General features: G+C 41.9%; 1 protein-coding gene and 1 pseudogene across 13 annotated transcripts in view; both read right to left on the bottom strand.

Annotated features, from left to right (window-relative positions):
• Window positions 1–4,301: 4,301 nt before the first annotated feature.
• On the bottom strand, window positions 4,302–7,136 carry LOC117071003 (annotated as a pseudogene).
• Window positions 7,137–7,144: 8 nt separating this feature from the next.
• STON2 (stonin 2) overlaps window positions 7,145–23,240 on the bottom strand; it is a 187,816-nt gene continuing 171,720 nt past the window's right edge. For 10 of the 13 annotated variants that reach the window (XM_033187226.1, XM_033187228.1, XM_033187225.1 and 7 more), the window contains one exon: window positions 16,814–17,241. In XM_033187226.1, coding sequence (XP_033043117.1) covers window positions 16,922–17,241 — 320 coding nt within the window. In that variant the 3' untranslated portion in view covers window positions 16,814–16,921. Of the gene's footprint in view, window positions 14,869–16,813; window positions 17,242–23,240 lie in introns of those variants that run through there. The other 3 variants (XM_033187237.1, XM_033187238.1, XM_033187234.1) reach the window with 3 other exon arrangements.

The raw sequence follows: 23,240 nt of genomic DNA, 5'->3' as shown, positions 1-23,240 counted from the left end.
CTGCGCCTCACCTCAGGTAGTTCTTTATGGCATTGTGAGAACATACTAATAAACAGAGCAACTTTCATTAAGGAAGACTCCGTTAGTCTACTTTATGGGCAATTTATGTTATTTTCAATAGTGTTAACTTTAGAATTTAATCCCCATTAAAGAGATTTTTCAGAAGAGTTTTCAGTTTTCCTCTGGCAGTTAAAGAGACAATGGTCTGGAACTTGAGGAGTTAGCCCATTTACTCAGCCTAGGGCCAAAGGAGAAAGATGTTTGAAAGGGATTTTCTCTGTAAGGTATGGTCAATGAATTTTAGGAGGAGGAACGGGGCTGGGCATGGTGGCTTGCGTCTGTAGTCCTAGTACTTTGGGAGGCCAAGGTGGGAGGATTGCTTGAGCCCAGGAGTTTGAGACTACCCTGGGAACATTGTGAGGTCCCCATCTCTACCATAATAAAAATTAAAATTAGCCAGGTGTCATCTGTAGTCCCATCTCCTGGGGAGTCTGAGGTGGCAGGGTTACTTGAGCCCAGGAGGTCAAGGCTGAAGTGAGCTGTGATCATGCCACTTCACTGCATCCTGGGTGACAGAGCAAGACTCTGTCTTGAAAACATTTTTAGAAATAGTAGAAAGAGTAATGTCTCATATTCAGTTAAAAAAAAAAAAAAAAAAAACTTCAACAGTCTTTTGTTACCAAACTAGCACACGGTTAACTCTAACCCAGCTAACAGCAAAATAGCATCAGCAACAAGATCAAGGATGGAGGTGCAGGAACAATAAAGACTGTCTCCTAAAAAACAAATTGGAGGCTGGGGGCAGTGGCTCACGCCTGTAATCCCAGCATGTTGGGAGGCAGAGGTGGACGGATCACCCGAGGTCAGGGGTTCAAGACCAGCCTGGCCAACATGGTGAAACCCTGTCTCTACTAAAAATACAAAAAATTAGCTGGGCATGGTAGTGTGCACCTGTAATCTCAGCTACTTGGGAGGCTGAGGCAGGAGAATTGCTTGAACCTGGGAGGCAGAGGTCGCAGTGAGCCGAGATCATACCACTGCACTCCAACCTGGGCAACGGAGACAGACTCTGTCTCAAAAAAAATAAAATAAGATAAAAAACAAATTGTGAAAATATGTACATATTTGCATAAGTATTTTTTTTATTTTTTATTTTTTATTATACTTTAAGTTCTAGGGTACATGTGCATAACGTTTATATCATGTATAACTCCCCAATGCAATCCCTCCCTCCTCCCCCCTCCCCATGATAGGCCCCAGTGTGTGATGTTCCCCTTCCCGAGTCCAAGTGATCTCATTGTTCAGTTCCCACCTATGAGTGAGAACATGCGGTGTTTGGTTTTCTCTTCTTGTGATAGTTTGCTAAGAATGATGGTTTCCAGCTGCATCCATGTCCCTACAAAGGACGCAAACTCATCCTTTTTGATGGCTGCATAGTATTCCATGGTGTATATGTGCCACATTTTCTTAATCCAGTCTGTCACAGATGGACATTTGGGTTGATTCCAAGTCTTTGCTATTGTGAATAGTGCCGCAATAAACATACGTGTGCATGTGTCTTTGTAGTAGAGTAATTTATAATCCTTTGGGTATATACCCAGTAGTGGGATGGCTGGGTCATATGGTACATCTAGTTCTAGATCCTTGAGGAATCGCCATACTGTTTTCCATAATGGTTGAACTAGTTTACAATCCCACCAACAGTGTAAAAGTGTTCCTATTTCTCCACATCCTCTCCAACATCTATTGTTTCCTGACTTCTTAATGATTGCCATTCTAACTGGTGTGAGATGGTATCTCATTGTGGTTTTGATTTGCATTTCTCTGATGGCGAGTGATGACGAGCATTTTTTCATGTGTCTGTTGGCTGTATGGATGTCTTCTTTTGAGAAATGTCTGTTCATATCCTTTCCCCACTTTTTGATGGGGTTGTTTGTTTTTTTCTTGTATATTTGTTTGAGTTCTTTGTAGATTCTGGATATTAGCCCTTTGTCAGATGAGTAGGTTGCAAAAATTTTCTCCCATTCTGTAGGTTGCCTGTTCACTCTGATGGTAGTTTCTTTTGCTGTGCAAAAGCTCTTTAGTTTAATGAGATCCCATTTGTCAATTTTGGCTTTTGCTGCCGTTGCTTTTGGTGTTTTAGACATGAAGTCCTTGCCCATGCCTATGTCCTGAATGGTACTACCTAGATTTTCTTCTAGGGTTTTTATGGTATTAGGTCTAACATTTAAGTCTCTAATCCATCTTGAATTAATTTTCGTATAAGGGGTAAGGAAAGGATCCAGTTTCAGCTTTCTACTTGTGGCTAGCCAATTTTCCCAGCACCATTTATTAAATAGGGAATCCTTTCCCCATTTCTTGTTTTTGTCATGTTTGTCAAAGATCAGATGGCTGTAGATGTGTGGTATTATTTCTGAGGACTCTGTTCTGTTCCACTGGTCTATTTCTCTGTTGTGGTACCAGTACCATGCTGTTTTGGTTACTGTAGCCTTGTAGTATAGTTTGAAGTCAGGTAGCGTGACGCCTCCAGCTTTGTCCTTTTGACCTAGGATTGTCTTGGCAATGCGGGCTCTTTTTTGGTTCCATATGAACTTTAAAGCAGTTTTTTCCAATTCTGTGAAGAAACTCATTGGTAGCTTGATGGGGATGGCATTGAATCTATAAATAACCTTGGGCAGTATGGCCATTTTCACGATATTGATTCTTCCTATCCATGAGCATGGTATGTTCTTCCATTTGTTTGTGTCCTCTTTGATTTCACTGAGCAGTGGTTTGTAGTTCTCCTTGAAGAGGTCCTTTACATCCCTTGTAAGCTGGATTCCTAGGTATTTTATTCTCTTTGAAGCAATTGTGAATGGAAGTTCATTCCTGACTTGGCTCTCTGCTTGTCTGTTACTGGTGTATAAGAATGCTTGTGATTTTTGCACATTAATTTTGTATCCTGAGACTTTGCTGAAGTTGCTTATCAGCTTAAGGAGATTTTGGGCTGAGACGATGGGTTTTTCTAAATATACAATCATGTCATCTGCAAACAGGGACAATTTGACTTCTTCTTTTCCTAACTGGATACCCTTGAAGTATTTTTTTTAAAAAAACTAAAACTTTCCAGTGTTGCTGAAAAAATATCCCAAAGTGATTGCAGTCCACAAAAAAACAGCATTTGGCAGTTCGTGCTGCCTTAAAAACTCCAACTCAAGATTACTCTAGGAGAAGCTCACCCCCACATTTAAGAAAAATCCCTTTTCTCCTCTTCCTTGTTCAAATTCCACCGCTTATTCCATAAAACAACCGAAGAATAACAAGACCCAGGTCACTTTTCTCAGCCCCTATCTGTTAAGGCTCATACCATGGGCTTTTCCTTAGGAAACTTCACCTCCCCTACAATTAGGAAATTGAGCCCCGATTTCTGGCTAGATTTCTGGAAACCTGCAGAACATCCTCATGCTTCCTTTATGGAGGGACCTGAGGGCTCCTTGAATGATCAAGTGGGCAGTGTGCCGGCCTGGGACTGGAATGCCAGCCAGTCTGGGGAAAGGGTTCCTTTCTTTCTTTTTTTTGAGATGGAGTCTCGCTCTGTCACCCAAGCTGGAGTGCAGTGGCGCCATCTCGGCTCACTGCAAGCTCCGCCTCCTGGGTTCACGCCATTCTCCTGCCTCAGCCTCCTGAGTAGTTGGGACTACAGGTGCCCGCCACCACGCCCGGCTACGTTTTTTGTATTTTTCTTTTTCTCTTTAATAGAGATGAGGTTTCACTGTGTTAGCCAGGATGGTCTCGATCTCCTGACCTCGTGACCCGCCCACCTCTGCCTCCCGAAGTGCTGTGATTACAGGCGTGAGCCACTGCGCCCGGCCATTGAAAAGGGTTCCTTTCTAAGCAAAAACACCCCAACACCTTGTAACTGGAAGTCTAACCAGGCAAAACCTAGTAGCAGCAGGTACAATACTAGGGCTGTACCAACAAGTGCAATCTCCCCCCCTTAAACATAAAACTAAAGGTGGTAAAGAGAGCCAAGTGAATATTTGACCTCACCTGTCTTCTGAGAAGTTTGCATATTTTGGGCTGAAGCCATGTTGCAGAGAAAGATATTAGGTCAAAGAGTCGCCTTTGCTGTGTCTGGCTGGATAAAGCTGTCATTCATGGGCAGCCTGTTTCATGGCTGCTTTAATGGAAGCTTTGCCCCCTTCTGCAAAGTACTTACGGATTAATTCAGAAATTTTCAATTTGACTTCGTAAATGACAAATACTTTAACAGCAGCTTCTCAAAAACCACCAGTGGAAACAGACCACCCCTTCGTTGAGGATCACAGCTCCTTCTAGTCTGGGAACTTCTTGCTGGAGTTCTGCAGCAGCTCATTGGTCCTGGAATAAGTGTCTGCATCTAAAGAACTCTCTATACATCAACAACCAGAAGAGATAAGCCACCTGCAGTACACAGTGCCACCTCCTATCAATGGCACTGCCCTCCTTCTGAGTATAAGAGCCCACAGTAAGAAGACAAGGCTATTTAGTTCAGATTTAGCCAGGACACAACTGCATTGGCAAATGCTCCCAGCCTCTCTTAGGAGAATTGGCTTGATGGGTCTGCACAGTGAAGACAGTGAATAGAACACCTTTTTGGCCCACCCAGATACATCTGCATGGCCAGGATGATGAAAACCATCTGTCTGTAGGCAGCTCTTCATACATGTTTTCCAAACTAGGCAGAGGTTGCACAGGTCTTTGGACACTAAAGCAGCGTCGTGGGCTTGATGGGGTCTGTGGTATGGGTCTTATCCCAGGATGACAACCTTAACACCTCCTGTGTCACATATCTGGGTCCAGGTGAAGACTTGGTGTTGGGGAGGATAAACAGTGTAATGTTTTCTTTCTTCTGCAACAAATCCCATTCGTTTTATAGAATACAGTTTTCCGAACTCTCCATTGAGGTGTTTCTTCCAGCTCTCACCAAAGACCACAGGCATGTTGTGGGCTGCGAGCCTGAGTAGGGCCGCGGCCTTAATTGTCTGGATGTGGAACAACTGTTCCCGGCTCAGTGGTGAGGGCGGCATGCCTGGCTTGGGGCTATGGGAATGTCGCTCCCTGGCGAGGCTTAGGAGAAGTAGAGGATCTCTGGGTCTTCATCCTGGAGCAGACGAGGAGCAAACGTGCTGCCCAAAGATCCACGAGGCTCGCGCTGGGTGTGGCGGTCAGCAACTGGTGCAGACCATGATAATCAGTTTAAAATTCTTTCTTATTTTTGTGCTGTAGACATTCATCAGTGATTGCTAATCTTCAGTAAGTATCTGTTATACCCACAGCCTTGAATTATTAGTGCCTTGCAGAATGGAGAGGGAGCTACCTTTATTAAATAATATGCCTTAAATACTTAGTGCCAGTGGCTGCCCCGGAGTATATGCATTATGTAAATGTTAGCTAATATTATTAAATTTGGGGAAGAGCGAAATCTGCCCCAGACTGAGGAAGAGAGAGGTGATAGTTGGAGGAAATCAAGGAGATGAGAGGAGTTTGGAAAGAGAAGGGACAAGTAACAGTGAGGACCTTTAAACTCTCATCTTTACTTCCTCTGGCCCTCAACTTCCCCTACCCAAATCCTGAGGAACACTGGGGTGCATGCCTGGCTTCAAGCAGATACTCAGATAGTTATTATCCTGGGATATTAAAGGAAAGGGGGACCCTAGAAGACCAAAGCCTTGTGACAATGGGGAACCTAGGTAATTAGCTCTCACAACTTCTTCAGGGGGACTCTGGACAGGTAGGGATAGAAGAATAGTGGGAAGGAGAATATTCTCCAGAATATCCAACTTAATATTACGCTCTTATTTGGCTAGTATCCCTTTTGTGCACCTGATATTATGTGATCTGGTACTGACTAGGCTAGCCTATTCTCCGTGTTCTGCTAATGACAGAGATCTCTTGACAGCAGGAGGCCACTGACCTGGTCTGAGTTCTCCCTTGTACATGATTGTATTTTGTAATAAAATGATTCTGGTTGCTTTGAACTAAATAAAACACAAAGCTTTGTTTATTTTTTGCCTTGTTTACTCCAAAAAAGCTATAAATTATTTTCCTTGCCTTTAATCTTTTCCTAAAGTCCAAAATGTTCAGCATGGTATTGACTAGTTTTTCTAGAATAATGCTTTATTGCCAAGATTCAAAAATTGCTTCATTGCATTTAGTAGATTGAGTTCCACCTCAGGCTCGATACATCCCTACCATAGCTTGGCTTAACCATCAGTTTTATCTCTGGATGTTCATGAATCTGCCACCCAGGTCAATCTGATCTCCTGCTAGCCCAACATACCACTTTTACTCTTTTTTTCCCCACCCTACGTTCCCTTCTCATTGCTAAGCCAAATTTTACCCCACCTCCAGGTCTCAACTGACGGCCATCTTTCCTGTGAAAATTTCCCAAGTGTTTTAGTCCATACTGATTTTTTCCCATGCAAGTTATGTTGACATTAGTAATCTGGATTCATCAGTCAATTGAACAATTATTTGTTAAGCACTGACAGTATGTCAGGAACATAATGCAAACTTATTATTTGATTATGTGCTCATTTATATTTCTCACTTACATGTTTATGTACGTTATCTCCAAGAAAACCTTAAGGATTGTAGTGATTTTTGTTTGTTTTCTCAGAATCAGGCACAAAATTGGAATGCAAATAAACCTTTTTTTATTTTTTTGAGATGGGATTTCGCTCTTGTTTCCCAGGCTGGAGTGCAGTGGCATGATCTTGGCTCAGTGTAACCTCCGCCTCCCAGGTTCAAGTGATTCTCCTGCCTCAACCACCCGAGTAGCTGGGATTACAGGTATGCACTACCACGCCCAGCTAATTTTGTATTTTTAGTAGAGATGGGGTTTCACCATGTTGGCCAGGATGGTCTCAATCTCTTGACCTCGTGATCCACCCACTTTAGCCTCCCAAAGTGCTGGGATTACAGGCATGAGCCACGGGGTCTGGCCAACCTATCTTGAATTGACTAAATTATATCTATGATAAATTTAAATAGGGTAATTAAACAGGTCATTTGTTAATTTGTCAGTTTATGATCACTAACCATATAAGCTGGGTGACAGGCCTTATATTAATAAGCATTACTTTTCATATGTCTGACCTCATTAAATTTGGCATAGTGACACTTTGTTCAAAAATTTATTAATAATTCATTTTCATAGCTCAAAAAAGGATATAATCAGTAGAACAACTAAAAACAAAACCTCATCTCTACAGAGATAGCCAGTGTGTAGACTTTATTACATAGGCACATATTAAAAAAAAAAACTGGTTTTACATAAAATTAACCACAATAGTGCAAGAGGTTACACTGAATGAGGATGGATGATGAGTGATGGAAAATGCAAGGCTTGGATCAGCTGAATCATTCACTGGATCTTGGGTTCATTCATCCTGACACATTGAAATTTATTACAGACATTACAAGAATGGAGGGTGAGGAATGGTGCTTCTCTGTCACCACCTGGCTAAAACACTGATTTTGATTAATCTCTTGAATATGGTAGTTTTCTCCAGGTTCTCTTGGCAAATAGATATAAAAGTTAAATGAATGCTGGCTTAAGGTCAGAGGAGTTCATATCCTTCTCTTCCTTCACCCCTATACTTTAGAACTCTCACATCCAACAATTTGCTGTTGGGACCTGACTGTACATATGCTTTCCCTGAACTGCTCTGGTAGGATACCACTGGGGTTGCTGATCCAAAGCACAAGGAGGCGCAACAGTGCTTGAGGCTTCAGTCACAGTGTGGGGCTAGATGGCATCCCCAACTAGAATTGAGGGTTTGATCTGTGGGAGAACACAAGCAAACAGGAAGAGGATGCTGGAATTCCTTACTCTGTCCAGTTGGAATCAGTCCAACACATCTGACTACCACAAGGACAACCAGAAAAGAAACTAAAATTACACACTCAAACATACCACAAAAGAGATGCTATTTTGTAGCTTGTACATAGTTAATTTTTTTTTAACTACAATTTGATGTTACTAAGAGACAATGAGGATGAGGAGGGGACTGTCCCTTTTCTCTCATCTGGTTTTGCCATAACTTACAAATAGTCCCAGGATGTTTACTGAGTATCTTCCTTCAATTTTCACAATATTTTATACAAAATGACACACACACACATATATATATCTCTCTCATTGATTATCCTAGCATCCCCAGAACTTGGAGGGTTAGACCTACTTCTGTGTCAAGTAGCACCCAAATCCTAACATCCATTTTGGAGACCTGTCTGTGCCTCTTCATGCTCACACCGTTGTTCTGATGGATGATGCCGGTGGAACTTCCAAAGAAGCATTCCACCTGATCTCCACCACCCTCTTTGATCCTCTTTTTAAATCTGTGTGTGGAAGGCAACTGCAAAATAGAGGATTTGGAAGGTTGTCTGTTTCTGTTGTCTGGGGAAATTATTTAAAAAAAAAAAAAAAAGATGTGAAAAAGAAAAAGATGGACCAGCTGAGTTTTCCAATATTCAAAATTTAAATTTCTTGGTTCTTATAAACATAGGAATAGTCATGAAAGGTGGCACCAACGGATATTTTGTAAAATAACCCATAACTTTAGAGCTGGAAAGGACTTGAAGAAACAATTAATCCAACTTCCTCACTTTTTTGTCTCAGGTAACTGAAGCCCAATTGGGAAAACAGCAACTTACTTAACATAGTTGTCTCCATGGCTATGTCCTTTAAAGATTCACAGAAACCCCAATTTCCCTTAATAAATCCATTATGGCATGCCTGTGAGTGACTTTATATAAACAATCCTCAGTGTCCTCGTATCTAGCCTTTCCTCCCTTTAGGGAAGCTGGCTACCAACACAGCACCTGACCAGAGTAGATACTTGATAAATATTTGTTGACTTGAATTAATCCTGCCGTCTATCCCTTTTTACTATGCAATCTTTATTTTTTCCTAGAGCTTCGTACTTTTAACTTTAAGAGATGGCTTCTAGTTCAAGTATTTTGAGGCTTGGTACCCAATGCTGATTTGTCATCTCTCTAGATTTTACTTTTTCATATTGAAATTCTTTTTTTAGTCTGTTCTCTTAATAGCTTTTGTTACATCCAATGATCATTTGCCTTTCTCCAGGCAAACTCATTACTATGGATAGTTTCTGCCTTTACAGGCTTAGAATTGCCAAGTTGAGAGAGACATTTTTTTTTCAATTCTTAAAGCAACTAGACTTTCTCCAGCAGATTTGCTAAGGCACACTAGAAGAAATGTAAAAATCTCACATTCTTGTTTTAGTTAATACATGGGAGAATATTACTAATATGTACATTTGCTTTCTACATCTGTGGTTGCCTTATACATCTCCTTCCCCTTTAATTCCTTAAACACATAAATATGAGTCATGATATCTAAAGCCAGTCTCATTTAAAAAAGATAAGAAATGGTGATTTGTGGGGAATTAGCACTTAGACGTTGGTAATGTTTAGAAATCATCTTTAGGAACTTGGTGAGAATGCTCTCATTTTATGTAAAGAATTGTCATAGTTTGAATGGGACTTGGTAGTAAAGTGTGTGGACAATGCATTTAACAAATGATATTTTTTGTGGATTTAATTTTTTGTTAGTTTTGTTTGAAATTCCTGTTAAATTGCACTCTGGACATGACCTAAGGCTAGCTTGTCCAACCCTTGGCCCATGACGGTTTTGAATGTGGCCCATGACAAATTCATAAACTTTCTTAAAACATACTATTTTGGCCGGGTGCTGCGGCTCATACCTCTTATCTTAGCACTCTGGAAGGCTGAGGCGGGTGGATCACCTGAGGTCAGGAGTTCAAGACCAGCTGGCCAACCTGGTGAAATCCCATCTCTACTAAAAATATAAAAATTAGCCAGGCGTGGTGGTGCATGCCTGTAGTCCCAGCTACTCGGGAGGCTGAGGCAGGAGAATCACTTGAATCCGGGAGGTGGAGGTTGCAGTGAGCCGATATTGTGCCACTACACTCTAGCCTGGGTGACAGAGTGAGACTCCGTCTCAAAAAAAAAAAGAAAAACAAAAAACATTAGGCATGCTTTGAAAGCTCATCAGCTGTTGTTAGTGTTAGTGTATTAAATGTGTGGCCCAACCAAGACAATTCTTCTTCCTATGTGGCCCAGGGAAGCCAAAAGATTGGACATCCTTGACTAAGGTCTAGATATGTTGTAATTAACATATAATCCTCGTTTTTAGAAGAGTTACAGTTGCCATTCCAACTGGGAGAATTTCTATAAGTAGGCTGGATGGTAGTGCTTCCTACTTAAACCAATTTAATATTCCCAAGGCTTTTAAGAAAAACCTCAGCTCATTCTGTTTTCCCACCACTAAACTTATGGTGAAATATATATCACCTCTGAGATCATGATTTTATCTCACAAATTTCAACCTATCTTAGACCTCCATCTTACTGTGGTGACAAAATAAATGCATAGTAATGGTCAGTGGTTAATGCTGGAAGAACAAAGACCTAGTGCATGAAGACTGGTTGTGCACTCTTATCAAATGCTTTCTTTTCCTACTGACCATTGAAATGGGCAAGGCCCAGGCTCATAGATCTGTTTGACTTGCAGGAACAAAGCAATCAATCACCGTGACTATGGACAGCATCTATGCTACTATGCTTTTGGGCACAAAAATGTTTTTCAATGTGAATGAGGTACATTGTAGTTCAAATTCAGCAGCATATTAAGTGCCTAAGTGCTGACAGGTTTTATTACTTGACTCTGGAGGCAGGAATAAAAGGAAAGCAAAATTATTTAAGTCCTTCAGGAAATAAAAGCATGCTTGCTGGCTTTATTATGAGTATCTGATGATAAGTAAGGGTTAAGTAGCCTTAGAGTCTCAGGGTCAGTATTCTCTCAGCAAACATTTACTGAATACATACTCATTTTCCTTTATTTCATGAGTATACATTTGCCCTATCGGCAAGCATTTAAGGTGGCTGAACCCTATTATATTCCAAGCTTTGTGCTAGGTGTTGGAAACACAAAAAATTATATACATTCCTTGCTTTCATGGATCCCATTTCTCAGAAACAGAAGTTTCTAGGGAAATAAACTCTTACTCCCAGCCACTGGATTTGAATAGAAATCAGTCTCATTTCAAATAAAAAATACTTTAAATCAAACAGTGTTCTCAAGGATTATGAACCCTGCCAATAATGCAAGAAGGCACAGTCCTAAGGGAAGAGCCAAATAGAAAAAATGAAACTGTCCAGATAATATTTAATATGAATGAAATTCAAACTTTTGATAAGGAATAACTAGTACTATGTCTGCAAGAGCAGGCAAGGGGGATCTAATGGTATCCCCACAAATTGCCTCACATTGTCTTGGCTGACATGTCAAAATGAGTACATTTCTTATCTTTTTGCTATAAAGTCAAAAAGCAGGCCCTAGACTCAAAAGAAAGCACAGCTCTTGATACCACGTGATATCGAATTTATGTTCTAAGAGTAATACTATATACTGGTAAAATGAATTCATTTTTACTATTTTCACATTATTGATAAAGATTGTGACCAAAAAAGAAAATAAAAGTCCAGGCTCAGGGTGGCAAAAATAGAATCTGCACATCCACTGGTAATTTGCCCAACTGTTTTCTATGTAGGCTATTACATAATTAATTTGCCCACTTGTGTTTTCTATAGAAGTTATTTAAAACTAGTAAAACACTCCTTACATCTAAAAATATATAGTATTATAATCCCCAAGCCCCTAAATGCTACCCATAATCAGTTTCCTAAAAACAGTAGAGGGAAAACAAATTTGATGAAATTAAGATGTTAGGTTTTAAAAAATTAATAACAATTTATGGGTCCGGTATGGTGGCTCACACCTATAATCCCAGAGCTTTGGGAGACTGAGGCAGGCTTATCACCTGAGGTCAGGCATTTGAGAGCAGCCTGGCCAACATGGTGAAACCCTGTCTCTACTAAAAATACAAAAATTAGTGGTGCACGGTGATGGGCGCCTGTAATCCCAGCTACTCTCAGGAGGCTGAGGCAGAAGAATTGCCTGAACTCGGAAGGCAGAGGCTGCAATGAGCCAAGATCACACCATTGCACTCCAGCCTGGGCAACAAGAGCAAAACTCTGTCTTAATAATAATAATAATAATAATAATAATTTGCTTGCAGAATATAGATAGCATAGAAGGGATTTTTCCCAACTCTTGGTTTAAAAAAAAAAAAAAAAAAAGTCCAGGTGCATGTACACTGGAAATGAGAATTTACCATGGTGGGGGAAGATAAGCTCCAACAAGCAATCCACATGTGATGCTAACAGATGAGGCAGAGAGCTTGACGGAGTGCTAAGCCTTAGTGACTAAGGAAGGTGCTGGGATGAGCTTCATTTCCCTTGCCAACTCTCCAGTCCATTTAGATGTTCTATGAGGAATCAATCTCAAAAGCCTTTAGTACAACAGGGGAAGAGATATGCTTTGAAATCCCTTGATAAAAACCTCAAAGGAACTCCACTGTATTTCAAAGAGCATGAAAAACCACTTATGAAGAAAAAGACAAATGAAGTTAGAGAGTCTTATTACTATTGAGACTAAACCTATATTTAGAAGGAATCTTGGTAGACATATAGAGCAAATCCAATGTAAGATTCCCTTTCACAGCACGTGGGATAGGTGGTTATTTTAACCATTGGGCATTCACAGGAACAGGAAATTTTGCTAACTTGAGTCTATTCCTCTTTAGAACAACTCTTATTAGAAAATTCTTCCTTATATTGAAGCAAACATTTGTCACTTGTGAAGTTCCTCTTTGTTCTTATTTTTGCCCTTTGAAGCTACACAGAATAAGTCTAATTCCTCTTCCTTTTTAGAGCTCAACAGAAATTTCGAGGCAGCTATTATATCATTCCCTCCTCGTCTGCACTCCCTTTCCAGCTATACCTTCTGTTCCTTCAGGGAAGCTATTCCTTTGTTCTTGTATCATCAGACCCTTTACAACCCTGGTCACCTGCCTGTGGACACAATCAACTTATTAATGTCTCTCTTAAAATATGATACCCATAATTGAAGTCAATTTAGATATGGACTAGATGGAGGGTTAATGAAAGCATGCAAGGCTTTTATTAACACCAGCTGAACACATCAGCTTTGTGAATAGCCATGATGTATTTCTGAGTCAACACTGAACCTCCATTTCTGTAAGGAAATATTTCTCTATGAAGTACTGTGAAACCAGGTCTTCCTAACACTATTCCCATCAACACCACACACATCCATAAACACACACTCCACTCTGTACTTAGAGGGCTGCATTTTAAAAACCCAGAATATAGGGTTTCTCATTAATGCCTATTCAATCATTCTTTTACTTTCAGTCTTAGTTCAGATATTGCAAAATACTGTAACTATTTCTATATCCCAGTGTCAATACATCTTTAGAATCCAATGATTGTTCACTGAATACATTAATCTTGAATCCATCAGCCAAAAACGGGAGATATTGTTCATTTCTGCATCATCTACAAATCCAGCAAAGTGTGCTTTCTGTCCCCCCACTCTATTCTTCATGGGAGAAAACACCAAGATACAAATAAGAAGAGGTGAGTAGGAATGGATGAAGGAAAAGATTAAGTGTCCCAGAAACAGATAAAGAAAAGGAAGATGGAGTGAGTGTTCTGACTCTTGGAATCAGGATATAATGTTCCCAACATTAGAAAAATATGGCTTTTCCCTGTCTCTATCCTAGAGATGCCTTTTCAATCCATTACAATACCGTGATCATCAAACTCTGAATTTTGGGGGAAAGCTCATTCAAGCTTAATTTTAAAACAGCTTTAAAAATTATCTTTGCAGCTTAAATTTCCTATAAAGTTTGGGTTAAAGGGACATGCAGCTGTTTATTGGTCACGAGGTATAAAAAGCACTCCCAAATGCCCCTTACAAATGCCTGAGGTATTATCGATATTTGTTTCAGGAATCAGAAGTGGACTGTATTTTTCAGTGTGAATTTGGGAATTCACTGAGATTAAATCTACCTCGAACTGAACATCATCTTACATTTAATGTCTCTTTTCTCCAGAATGAAGAAAACTAAGCTTAATTTTTGCCTTCCCCTCAACAGCCATTTTGCAGAATGTGGGTCCATTCAGAATTAAAGAGTCTCCCATTGTGCCTTTTTCCATTGTCTATTGTGACTCAGGATAGCAAATCCTGTGACTGAAACCTTAGAGAGATGGAAAAAGTGTTCCAATCTAAACAATCTAGAGCCAGAAGGGAAATGTCTTGGAAACTTAACATTTAAAGAATGGAGACACCTCAAAAAGGTCTAGTAAGACCCAAAGAGGAAATTTGTTTTGCACCTTTTCTGAGTCTTTTCTAGACGGAGTGAAAGAGATGGATTCTTAACTTCTCAAGACTGCCTTTTCCAGAAACTTACACGAGTGACAGATGAACATCAGAAGGTAATCGTGCTAACACTGATGTGGGAGGTTCTTTTCCTGACTGTAACAGTCACAACAAACCACATACCAGTGCTGTGAGATAAGCAGAGACAAGACAAGGAGGCTTAATTATACAGTAAGCTCCAACAGTCAGGTGAACCACGTGCTTTAGGCATAACCAGAATGAAAGAGCCTCTCTAAAAGCCACCATTCTCATGGTTTCCTGGTAAAATACAAGTAACTGCAAACAGGAAGATCTGGTACACTGTTCCCAACATGGAGTGGCCACAGCAGGTATTGACTGAAACTTCAGCTACTCAGGAAGACACCCTATCATGACCCTGGGATTAGGATTCCTTCCCGCAAGGCTTTGTCACTGCACTCCACACTCCTTGGGATTTTCCATTTCATCTCCTTCAAAGTTCGGCTTCAAACTCTTTTTTTGCTCAATTTCCACCTGCCAAGAATAGAAGTTGGAGATAAAGATCAAAAAGAAGAGAAAAGCATGCAAATAAATAAATAAACCAAAACTCCATAGGTGCTTTGAGATTTCTTGTAATTTTGCTAACGTTTTGGGCTTTAGCCACATTGGAGCTACTGGCCCTGAATATATCATGTCTCCCTCTTTGTACATGTTCTTTGATTGGTCTGTAATTCCCTTTTCCTCATGGTCCACCAGGAAAATTCTTATTCTTTGCCTTGTACATTTGGTCAAAGGTCACCCCTTCGGTGAAGCCATTTTTGACTTACTAAGTAGAATCAGGTACTTCTCCCTGTGAATATCTCCACTGTACCTTGCACACCTGTCTGGCTCTACTATACCATGGGCTCCACAAGACAAGCAGGATCTTGTTCAATATTTTATGCAATAATGTAGGAATACAGCGGGCAATCGACAAAGATTTATCAAATGAATTAATTCCTTTGTAATTGACTGTTTGCACTCCCTCAATACTTGTTTTTTGGTCTTTTTTTTTTTTTTTTTTTTTTTTGAGACAGGGTCTCATTCTGTTACCCAGACTGGAGTGCAGCGGCACAATCTTGGCTCACAGCTCACCACAATCTCCACTTCCCAGGCTCAAGTGATTCTCCTGCCTCAGCCTCTAGAGTAGCTAAGATTACAGGCACGCACCACCACGCCTGGCTAATTTTTGAATTTTTAGTGGAGACAGGGTTTCACCATGTTGGCCAGGCTGGTCTTGAATTCCCGACCTCAAATGATCCACCGGCCTTGGCCTCCCAAAGGTCTGGGATTACAGGTATGAGCCACAGCACCTGGCCACCTCCAATACTTTCTCTCTTTAGAAAACCTCCAAACTGATAAATACTGGAGTGTTTACAGTTCTACCATATCTTCTGCAACATACTGTCTCTGTAATTATCAATAAATTAATAGATTAATCTTTGAAAGTAATACATCTCAACTGAAATCTTTGACAGCTCAGGCAAGGAATTCTTCGAGTTCAGGGTTCAAGTTGCTCCTCTCAGCACCACTTTGGATATTTATGATGCTTGACCTACATACAGGGTAATGATTCAACACCCAACAGTCAGGTTTGAGGGATGTGCTATTTTTTTCCTCGCCACAAGATGGAGTGTTTGTTCCTTTTGGTAGTTAAATATTTTAGCCCACACAACTAAGGAAACATTCAGAGAACAATAAATCACCATATAAATCCAAGCATATTATTATAAATAGAAAACCACTTTGCAAAATCCTTCTTTAACAAACTCCCTTTCCAATCGTTGGCATTTAATCTCCTATTGAATTTCTAACTCCCCAGGAATGTATCGCTTTCTGTTTATGTCAGAAAACTCTAAGTTTCATGATTCCTTCCACAGCCCTGATCCTGTTACTATTATAAACATCTGCTTGGCTTTTGAGTTTTGTCCTGTTACAGCCCAGTACCCCGGTCATACATGTCCTAACTTCGTTCAGGTCCACTTCATCAACTCTAACTGAAACATATGCTTTGGGATAGCGCTTTCTCTCCTCTATTTCCAAGCTTACTACTCTGTGACATCAATTATATCGCAAATGAATAATAACAACTTTACCCCATTATCCTTTTTCTTTTTTTGAGACACAGTCTGGCTCTGTCACTCAGGTTGGAGTACAGTGGTGCAATCACAGCTCACTGCAGCCTCAACCTCTCAGACTCAAGTGATCCTCCTGCCTCAGCCTCCTGAGTAGCTGGACTACACGCACATGCCACCATGCCCGGCTAATTTTTGTACTTTTTACTTTTACATGTTGGCCAGGCTGGTCTTGAACTCCTGAACTCAAGTAATCGGCCCACCTCCACCTCCCAAAGTGCTGGGATTACAGGTGTGAGCCATGTGCCCGGCCCCCATTATTCTTTTTGTTGTCATTGCTCATAATGACAGAAAGACATTATATTCTCTTTGATGAGCCTCTTTGTTTTTTCCAATCCTTCTCTCATCCACTAGCCAGATGATGCATTTAAATCAGAGCAGACGCATCCACAGCTATGTAGGGGGAACTTCCTCTAAGGCAGTAAGAAGTTACCAGGCGAGAACACAGTAAGCATGGCTAAGGAATAAGGGAGGGTAGTGAGGTGAACAAATGGACTTGGAAGCATTAGCCAGATGCTTCCCAAGGCTACCTGGTAGCTGTAGTGTGCAGAATAATTGACCCACTTCCTGACATCAGTCTTATCTTCCACAGAGATAGATCTCACGCTGGCTTTGGAGGCAGAAGTTGTGGGCATGCTGAACTCGACATTCACGTGATTGGCAAATCTGGAAGGCACTTCCCGGTCAGAGCCGAGTTCAAGGTGGCAAAAGAAACAGTGTGGGTGACCGGAAGCTATGAAAGAAAGACAATCGAGAGATCAGATTATTTGGGGAGAAAGTGGAAGGAGCAGCCCAAGGGGCCACTTCAGTAATAAAGGAGGCCTGTGGGCTCGGCACCTGGCAGGCTTTCAGCGGGTCCAGTGTTGAGCAATAGGATCCACCTGGCTCAGCAGAATTCACGTTCTGTGTGCCTCAGCCCCTTGATATAACTCCATCGGATTCTAGCAGCCTGGTATCCCAGCAATAAAACCCAAGGCCTGAGAAACAGGGGCCATCCTGCCTGCTCGGGTGAGAGTGAGACGTGAACACAGCCCAAACACTAAGAAATAAGGGGTAAGGATGTAAAGAATGGAATAGAAGGGATCAGCACTTGGCACCTAATAAAATATCAGTGACAGCTTCCTGGAGCAAATCATTGCTTTCCTTTGACGAATGAACTGCTTTTCTTAATAGCATTTCATAGTTTCAAAATGCTTTTGGCATGCTTTTGTGCGTGAGTGATATATGTAAATGACAAAGACTTTATAAATAGCACACAGATATTAGCGAGGCATATGGAACACTGGGCAAAACACCAACTAGCAGAACACCTGGGTTGGACTTCCAGCTCCCCTACCAAGCAGCAGAGCTCCTGCCCTCAAGTCCTTTATAGTCTCCAGGCCTCAATTCCTCCTCTGTAAAGTGGGGAGATTAGGGTACGAGGAAACAGTACAACATGGTGGACTGGACAATGCCAGGCACAGTCCCTTGCTGCTCCGCTGCTCCTTAATTCTATACATCTATGGGTAATTCCACTATACTCGTGATGGCAAACTTCGGGTTTGATTTTCACTCGAGAATTGTTATTGAGATTTTTGAGGAAAAAGAGTTAGAGCTTAGTTCTATGACCACAACCACTGAAAACACCACTGTCATTCATCTGCCATATAGGAAGCACTGAAGCACCCTATGACTCGTTCGATGTTAAATCTTTTTTTTTTTTTTTTTTGGAGACGGAGTCTCACTCTGTCACCCAGGCTGGAGTGCAGTGGTGCGATCTCGGCTCACCTGCAACCTCCGCCTCCTAGGTTCACGCCATTCTCCTGCTTCAGCCTCCTGAGTAGCTGGGACTATAGGCACCCGCCACCACGCCCAGCTAATTTTTTGTATTTTTAGTAGAGACGGGGTTTCACCACGTTAGCCATGATGGTCTTGATCTCCTGACCTTGTGATCCTCCCACCTGGGCCTCCCAAAGTGCTGGGATTACAGGCATGAACCACCACGCCTGGCCTCGATGTTAAATCTTTTACACAGATTCTCTCTTTGAGTCTTCATTACGATCCTTGGAGGTCAGAATGTTACCTTCGTTTTATAGTTGAGGAAGGTAAGGCTTAGGGAGGCAAAATGAGCTAACCAGAGTCACAGCTAGAAAGTGGCAAAGCTGGGCCAGGCGTGGTGGCTCAAGCCTGTAATCCCAGCACTTTGGGAGGCCAAGACGGGTGGATCGCGAGGTCAGGAGATCGAGACCATCCTGGCAAACACGGTGAAACCCCGTCTCTACTAAAAATACAAAAAACTAGCCAGGCGAGGTGGCGGGCGCCTGTAGTCCCAGCTACTCGGGAGGCTGAGACAGGAGAATGGCGTGAACCCGGGAGGCGGAGCTTGCAGTGAGCTGAGATCCGGCCACTGCACTCCAGCCTGGGCGACAGAGCGAGACTCCGTCTCAAAAAAAAAAAATAAAAGAAGAAGAAAGTGGCAAAGCTAAAAACAACCTAGCAGGAGGCCAAGGTGGGTGGATCACGAGGTCAGGAGATCGAGACCATCATGGCTAACAAGGTGAAACCCCATCTCTACTAAAAATACAAAAAATTAGGCGGGCGTGGTGGCAGGCGCCTGTAGTCCCAGCTACTCAGGAGGCTGAGGCAGGAGAATGGCATGAACCCGGGAGGCGGAGCTTGCAGTGAGTCGAGATTGCACCACTGCACTCCAGCCTGGGGGACAGAGAGAAACTCTGTCTCAAAACAAACAAAAAAACAAACAAACAAACGGAACCTAGCAGTCTGACCCCAGAGTGTTCTTAACCACTTTGTCTGAGTCATAACCTCATGGTCCCCAAAACACAAGACCAAGTTTGCAGGGTGACAGGGGTAGAGGGGGATTGAGCTATAAGAACCCTCATATAGCAACTAGCTATAGATAACCAACATGAAATGACCTTGCCTTAATTATGTAACTGAAACAGCCCCTTAGTTATCCCAGTTTCCACAAACAAACAATTCCAATGTTCTTTATCTGGCCAGGACTTTTCAATCTCAGAGAGTGAGGACATACACACCCGCTCTCCAAGGAAAACATTAGATAGTGAAGTATTTGTTTTGTTCTGTTTCACAGACATAACATATTTCAGTGGTTATTTCTAAAGAGTAAAGCTTTGGAAAATTGAAAAATGTGCACTAATTTTAGGAAAAGAATTTAAGTAAGATACATATAACAGTAAAAATTAAATTACTTGAAAATGAATCCATTCAATGTTTTTAAATTGTGTGCCACACATGTAATGACACAGCTATCATTTATGGGACATTTATTACAGGCCAGATACTGCGCTAAGCCCTTAAAAGCATTATCTCATTTCATTCTGAATGAACTAGATATTAATAACCCTATTTTATAGATGAGAAAAATTAGGTTTCTCTGAGAGGGTTAAGTAAATTGCCTGAGGTCGCACAGCCATTAAGTGGTAGAGCTGGAAATAAGATTCAGAGATGACTCTGCCTTCAAACTATGTCCTAAATTCTTCTCAATATATTGCTGTGAAATTAGATCACAACAAAGTATACAGAAGCATCTCTTAATTTAATAGCAACTTGGACAACTCTTTTAATCTAATTACACTTATTTTGCACATTGTTGGAATATGGAGAAATCTTTCCTTTCTACCCAACTGATTCCCTCCTTTTACTCCACCAAAGTGTATTCACAGCAAATTCTGAAAGCAGCATTCTTTCCTAGAATCCTAGCATCAACTCTCAGATGGGTAAGGGTGGTGGACAATTGAGGAAGTTCAATTTTGAAAGCTATTGTGGTTTAATTCACAGTAATGCATTAAATAAGTCCACACATTCTGTCATTTTCCTTGATGAGGTTGAGAAAATTCAACAAAAAATTCAGATTTTTAAAATTTCCCATACAAGGATGATCATATTGGGACTGTTTTCCCTCTACCAGGTCTAATGAGAAGGGGGGTTCCTGCAAAGAAAGCCACGTATGCAGGTCAGAATGTTTCCTTTCCTGGCGGATGATCTGTGGAAGCAGCAGGACTTATTTTGGTGCCTTCTAAGATGAAGAAAAACTCCCAGCACTTTGGGAGGCTGAGGCGGGCAGATCACGAGGTCAGGAGATCGAGACCATCCTGGCTAAGATGGTGAAACCCCGTCTCTACTAAAAATACAAAAAAATTAGCTATGCGTGGTGGCGGGCACCTTGTAGTCCCAGCTACAAGGGAGGCTGAGGCAGGAGAATGGAGTGAACCCAGGAGGCGGAGCTTGCAGTGAGCCAAGATCGTGCCACTGCACTCCAGGCTGGGTGCCAGAGACTTCATCTCAAACAAAAAAAGAAAAACTCTTGAGATGAGGGTGGGAGGGGTCCTTGGAGAGCTCAAGAGAGGGGAGCTGCCCATGTATGTGGCTGGGCTGGGCCAGGCTGGGCTGATCCCCACCGGCGGGAGTCACGTTGGAATTCAAAGGTGGCTGCTTGGTCTCTTGGTGGCTGGGAATGGGACAAGCCTGCTGTGGCTATAGGCTAGGGATGCCAGCAACACAAGGGTGATGACCTGCTGGCCTCTGTTGCCTGGGCTTTGACTGCCCTGCCCACTGGGGCCTGGGAATGCAGGGCCACTGTAGGCAGGAACGTGTGAGGAGAGGTCGGCTTCCAGCCAGCGGGGCCTTTGACTTCAGCTGAGCCCTAGCTTCCTTAAAGAAGGTTAAGGATTACAAAAAATAACCTGTACAAAGCATTTTCCCAGGGCTGTCTGAACACCTAGACAGAAGAGCCCAGGAAAGGGCTATTACTAAAAGATAACCATCAATTCTCTGGGTTCCCGGATGGAACACTCCAAGGGAGGGCAGGAGCTGGGCACAGTGAATACCAGCAGTGGGCGAGAACTTCCATTCTGCCTGGAATTCAGATCCTATACACTGCAAGTTTCCAAAAAAGGGTGCTGTCCATTTCCCGAACAGGTATGGAAAACATACCATTGACCAGAGAAGTATAAGCAGCCTCTTTTTGGGGTTTCACTATTGAAAATATTATATAACCATGACAGCGAAAGCAGTAATGGGGCAAGGCTGTGAGGATTTAAGTAAGAAACATCAACAGATATCCTTAAGCTGTGCTATATTTCAAAAATCTTCCACAAACGAGGTTCCAGCAATCTGGAAACAGAAATGTAAAACAGCATATAAGCTGCATTTACTTGCCCTTGAGCCAACAGAACACTCTCCACTGGGAATCATTAGGAGAGTGTTTGCTGAAGGCCTGGTTTTGTTTTTCCCTGTCCTGTATCCATCCTCCCTCTTTTCTGGTAGCAGTCTTTTTCTTTCTCTCCTTTTGGGAAATAATCTTCCCCAGGGCTACATGTTGTCTTGGTGGTCACGTCAGTCAAAACACACTCCTCTCCCCTAGTCTCTTGAGCCAAGTTGCAAAACAACAAAAAAATAGGGCCAGGGGTGGTGCCTTAGGCCTGTAATCCCAGCACTTTGGGAGTAGGAGGCAGGCAGATCACCTGAGGTCAGGAGTTCAAGACCAGCCTGGCTAACATGGTGAAACCCTGCCTCTACTAAAAATACAAAAATTTAGCTACTCAGGAGGCTGATGCAGGAGAATCGCTTGAAACCAGGAGGTGGAAGTTGCAGTGAGCCGAGATCGCGCCACTGCACTCTAGCCTGGGTGACACGGCGAGACTTCATTTAAAAAAACAAACAAACAAGCAAAAACAAAAACAAAAAATAGTCTGTGATGATTTGTCCTAAGGCTACATGCTGAGGAGATATCCATTAGTCTCTATGACCAGAGCTACTCTACTGCTGTCTTTCTAAAGTCTTCTGGATCAGTCTTTTCCTCAGGTCTCTGAGCTATCCCATCCAATAATTTGTTTTGTTGCTTAAGGTAGCCAATAAGTCTTTGTTACTTATAATAATAATAATAATAATAAACCTTCATGCAGTACTTTTAAATGTTTGGGAGAAATCACTTTGAAACAAATAGATACGTTGTATTCACTGGAAAAACTGCAAATATCTGTTCTTCTGGTAGAAATTATTTCAATATTTGTGTCTATTTGACTCCATCCATCAGGAGACACCCGTGATAGATTGAGAAAAGGACCCTGGATGTGACTGCATGACTCTCTAGATGCGTCACATCACCTTCCCAACCTTAATTTTCTCATCTATAAATAACCTAAGTTATCCCCAAGGTCCCTTCCAGCTTGAAAATCCGGTAATTCCATGGTTGTCTCTTTCCAAGGGCTTCCGTGTCAGAGGAGAGTTCAGGGTTTTCTCTCTTCCTCTGTCAAGTCAGAGGGGCCCCGTGGATGAGGTAGAAGTTACAGTGCTACCGCCAGCAGAAGACAGTGCTGATTTCAGGGGAAGTGAATAAGCAGGCACAGAGAGGAACACTTGGTTTTAAAAATTCTGTCAGTTTAGAAATCCAGCCTCAAACACAGAGGTCCAATTGTCTCTTCAGTTTGCACAGCTACACCCAGTGTCTGATACAGAACGCCCTGGTGTGTGTCCATTCCCTGGACTGCCTGGGGAGCTGGCCAGATCCTCCTGCCGTCTGCCATCACACTGCTTTACACTTAGGATATAATAATACAGCCACTTCACACTCAGAGCGGGAGAGGAAGACTCTGAACACGCTGCTAGGATTTATAGTGAGAATGGAAGAAAGGATAGCCACATAAGAGAAAGCCATTTGAATCAAGAGTTTTTCCAAACCTTATTCTTTTTGCTCAGCTAGCATATCCACTT

This window comes from Trachypithecus francoisi, unplaced genomic scaffold (assembly GCF_009764315.1).
Source record: "Trachypithecus francoisi isolate TF-2019V2 unplaced genomic scaffold, Tfra_2.0 Lachesis_group3, whole genome shotgun sequence".
Classification (NCBI taxonomy): Eukaryota; Metazoa; Chordata; class Mammalia; order Primates; family Cercopithecidae; genus Trachypithecus; species Trachypithecus francoisi.
Note: the sequence above shows the minus strand (reverse complement) of the source record. Positions and strands in the feature narration are given on the sequence as shown.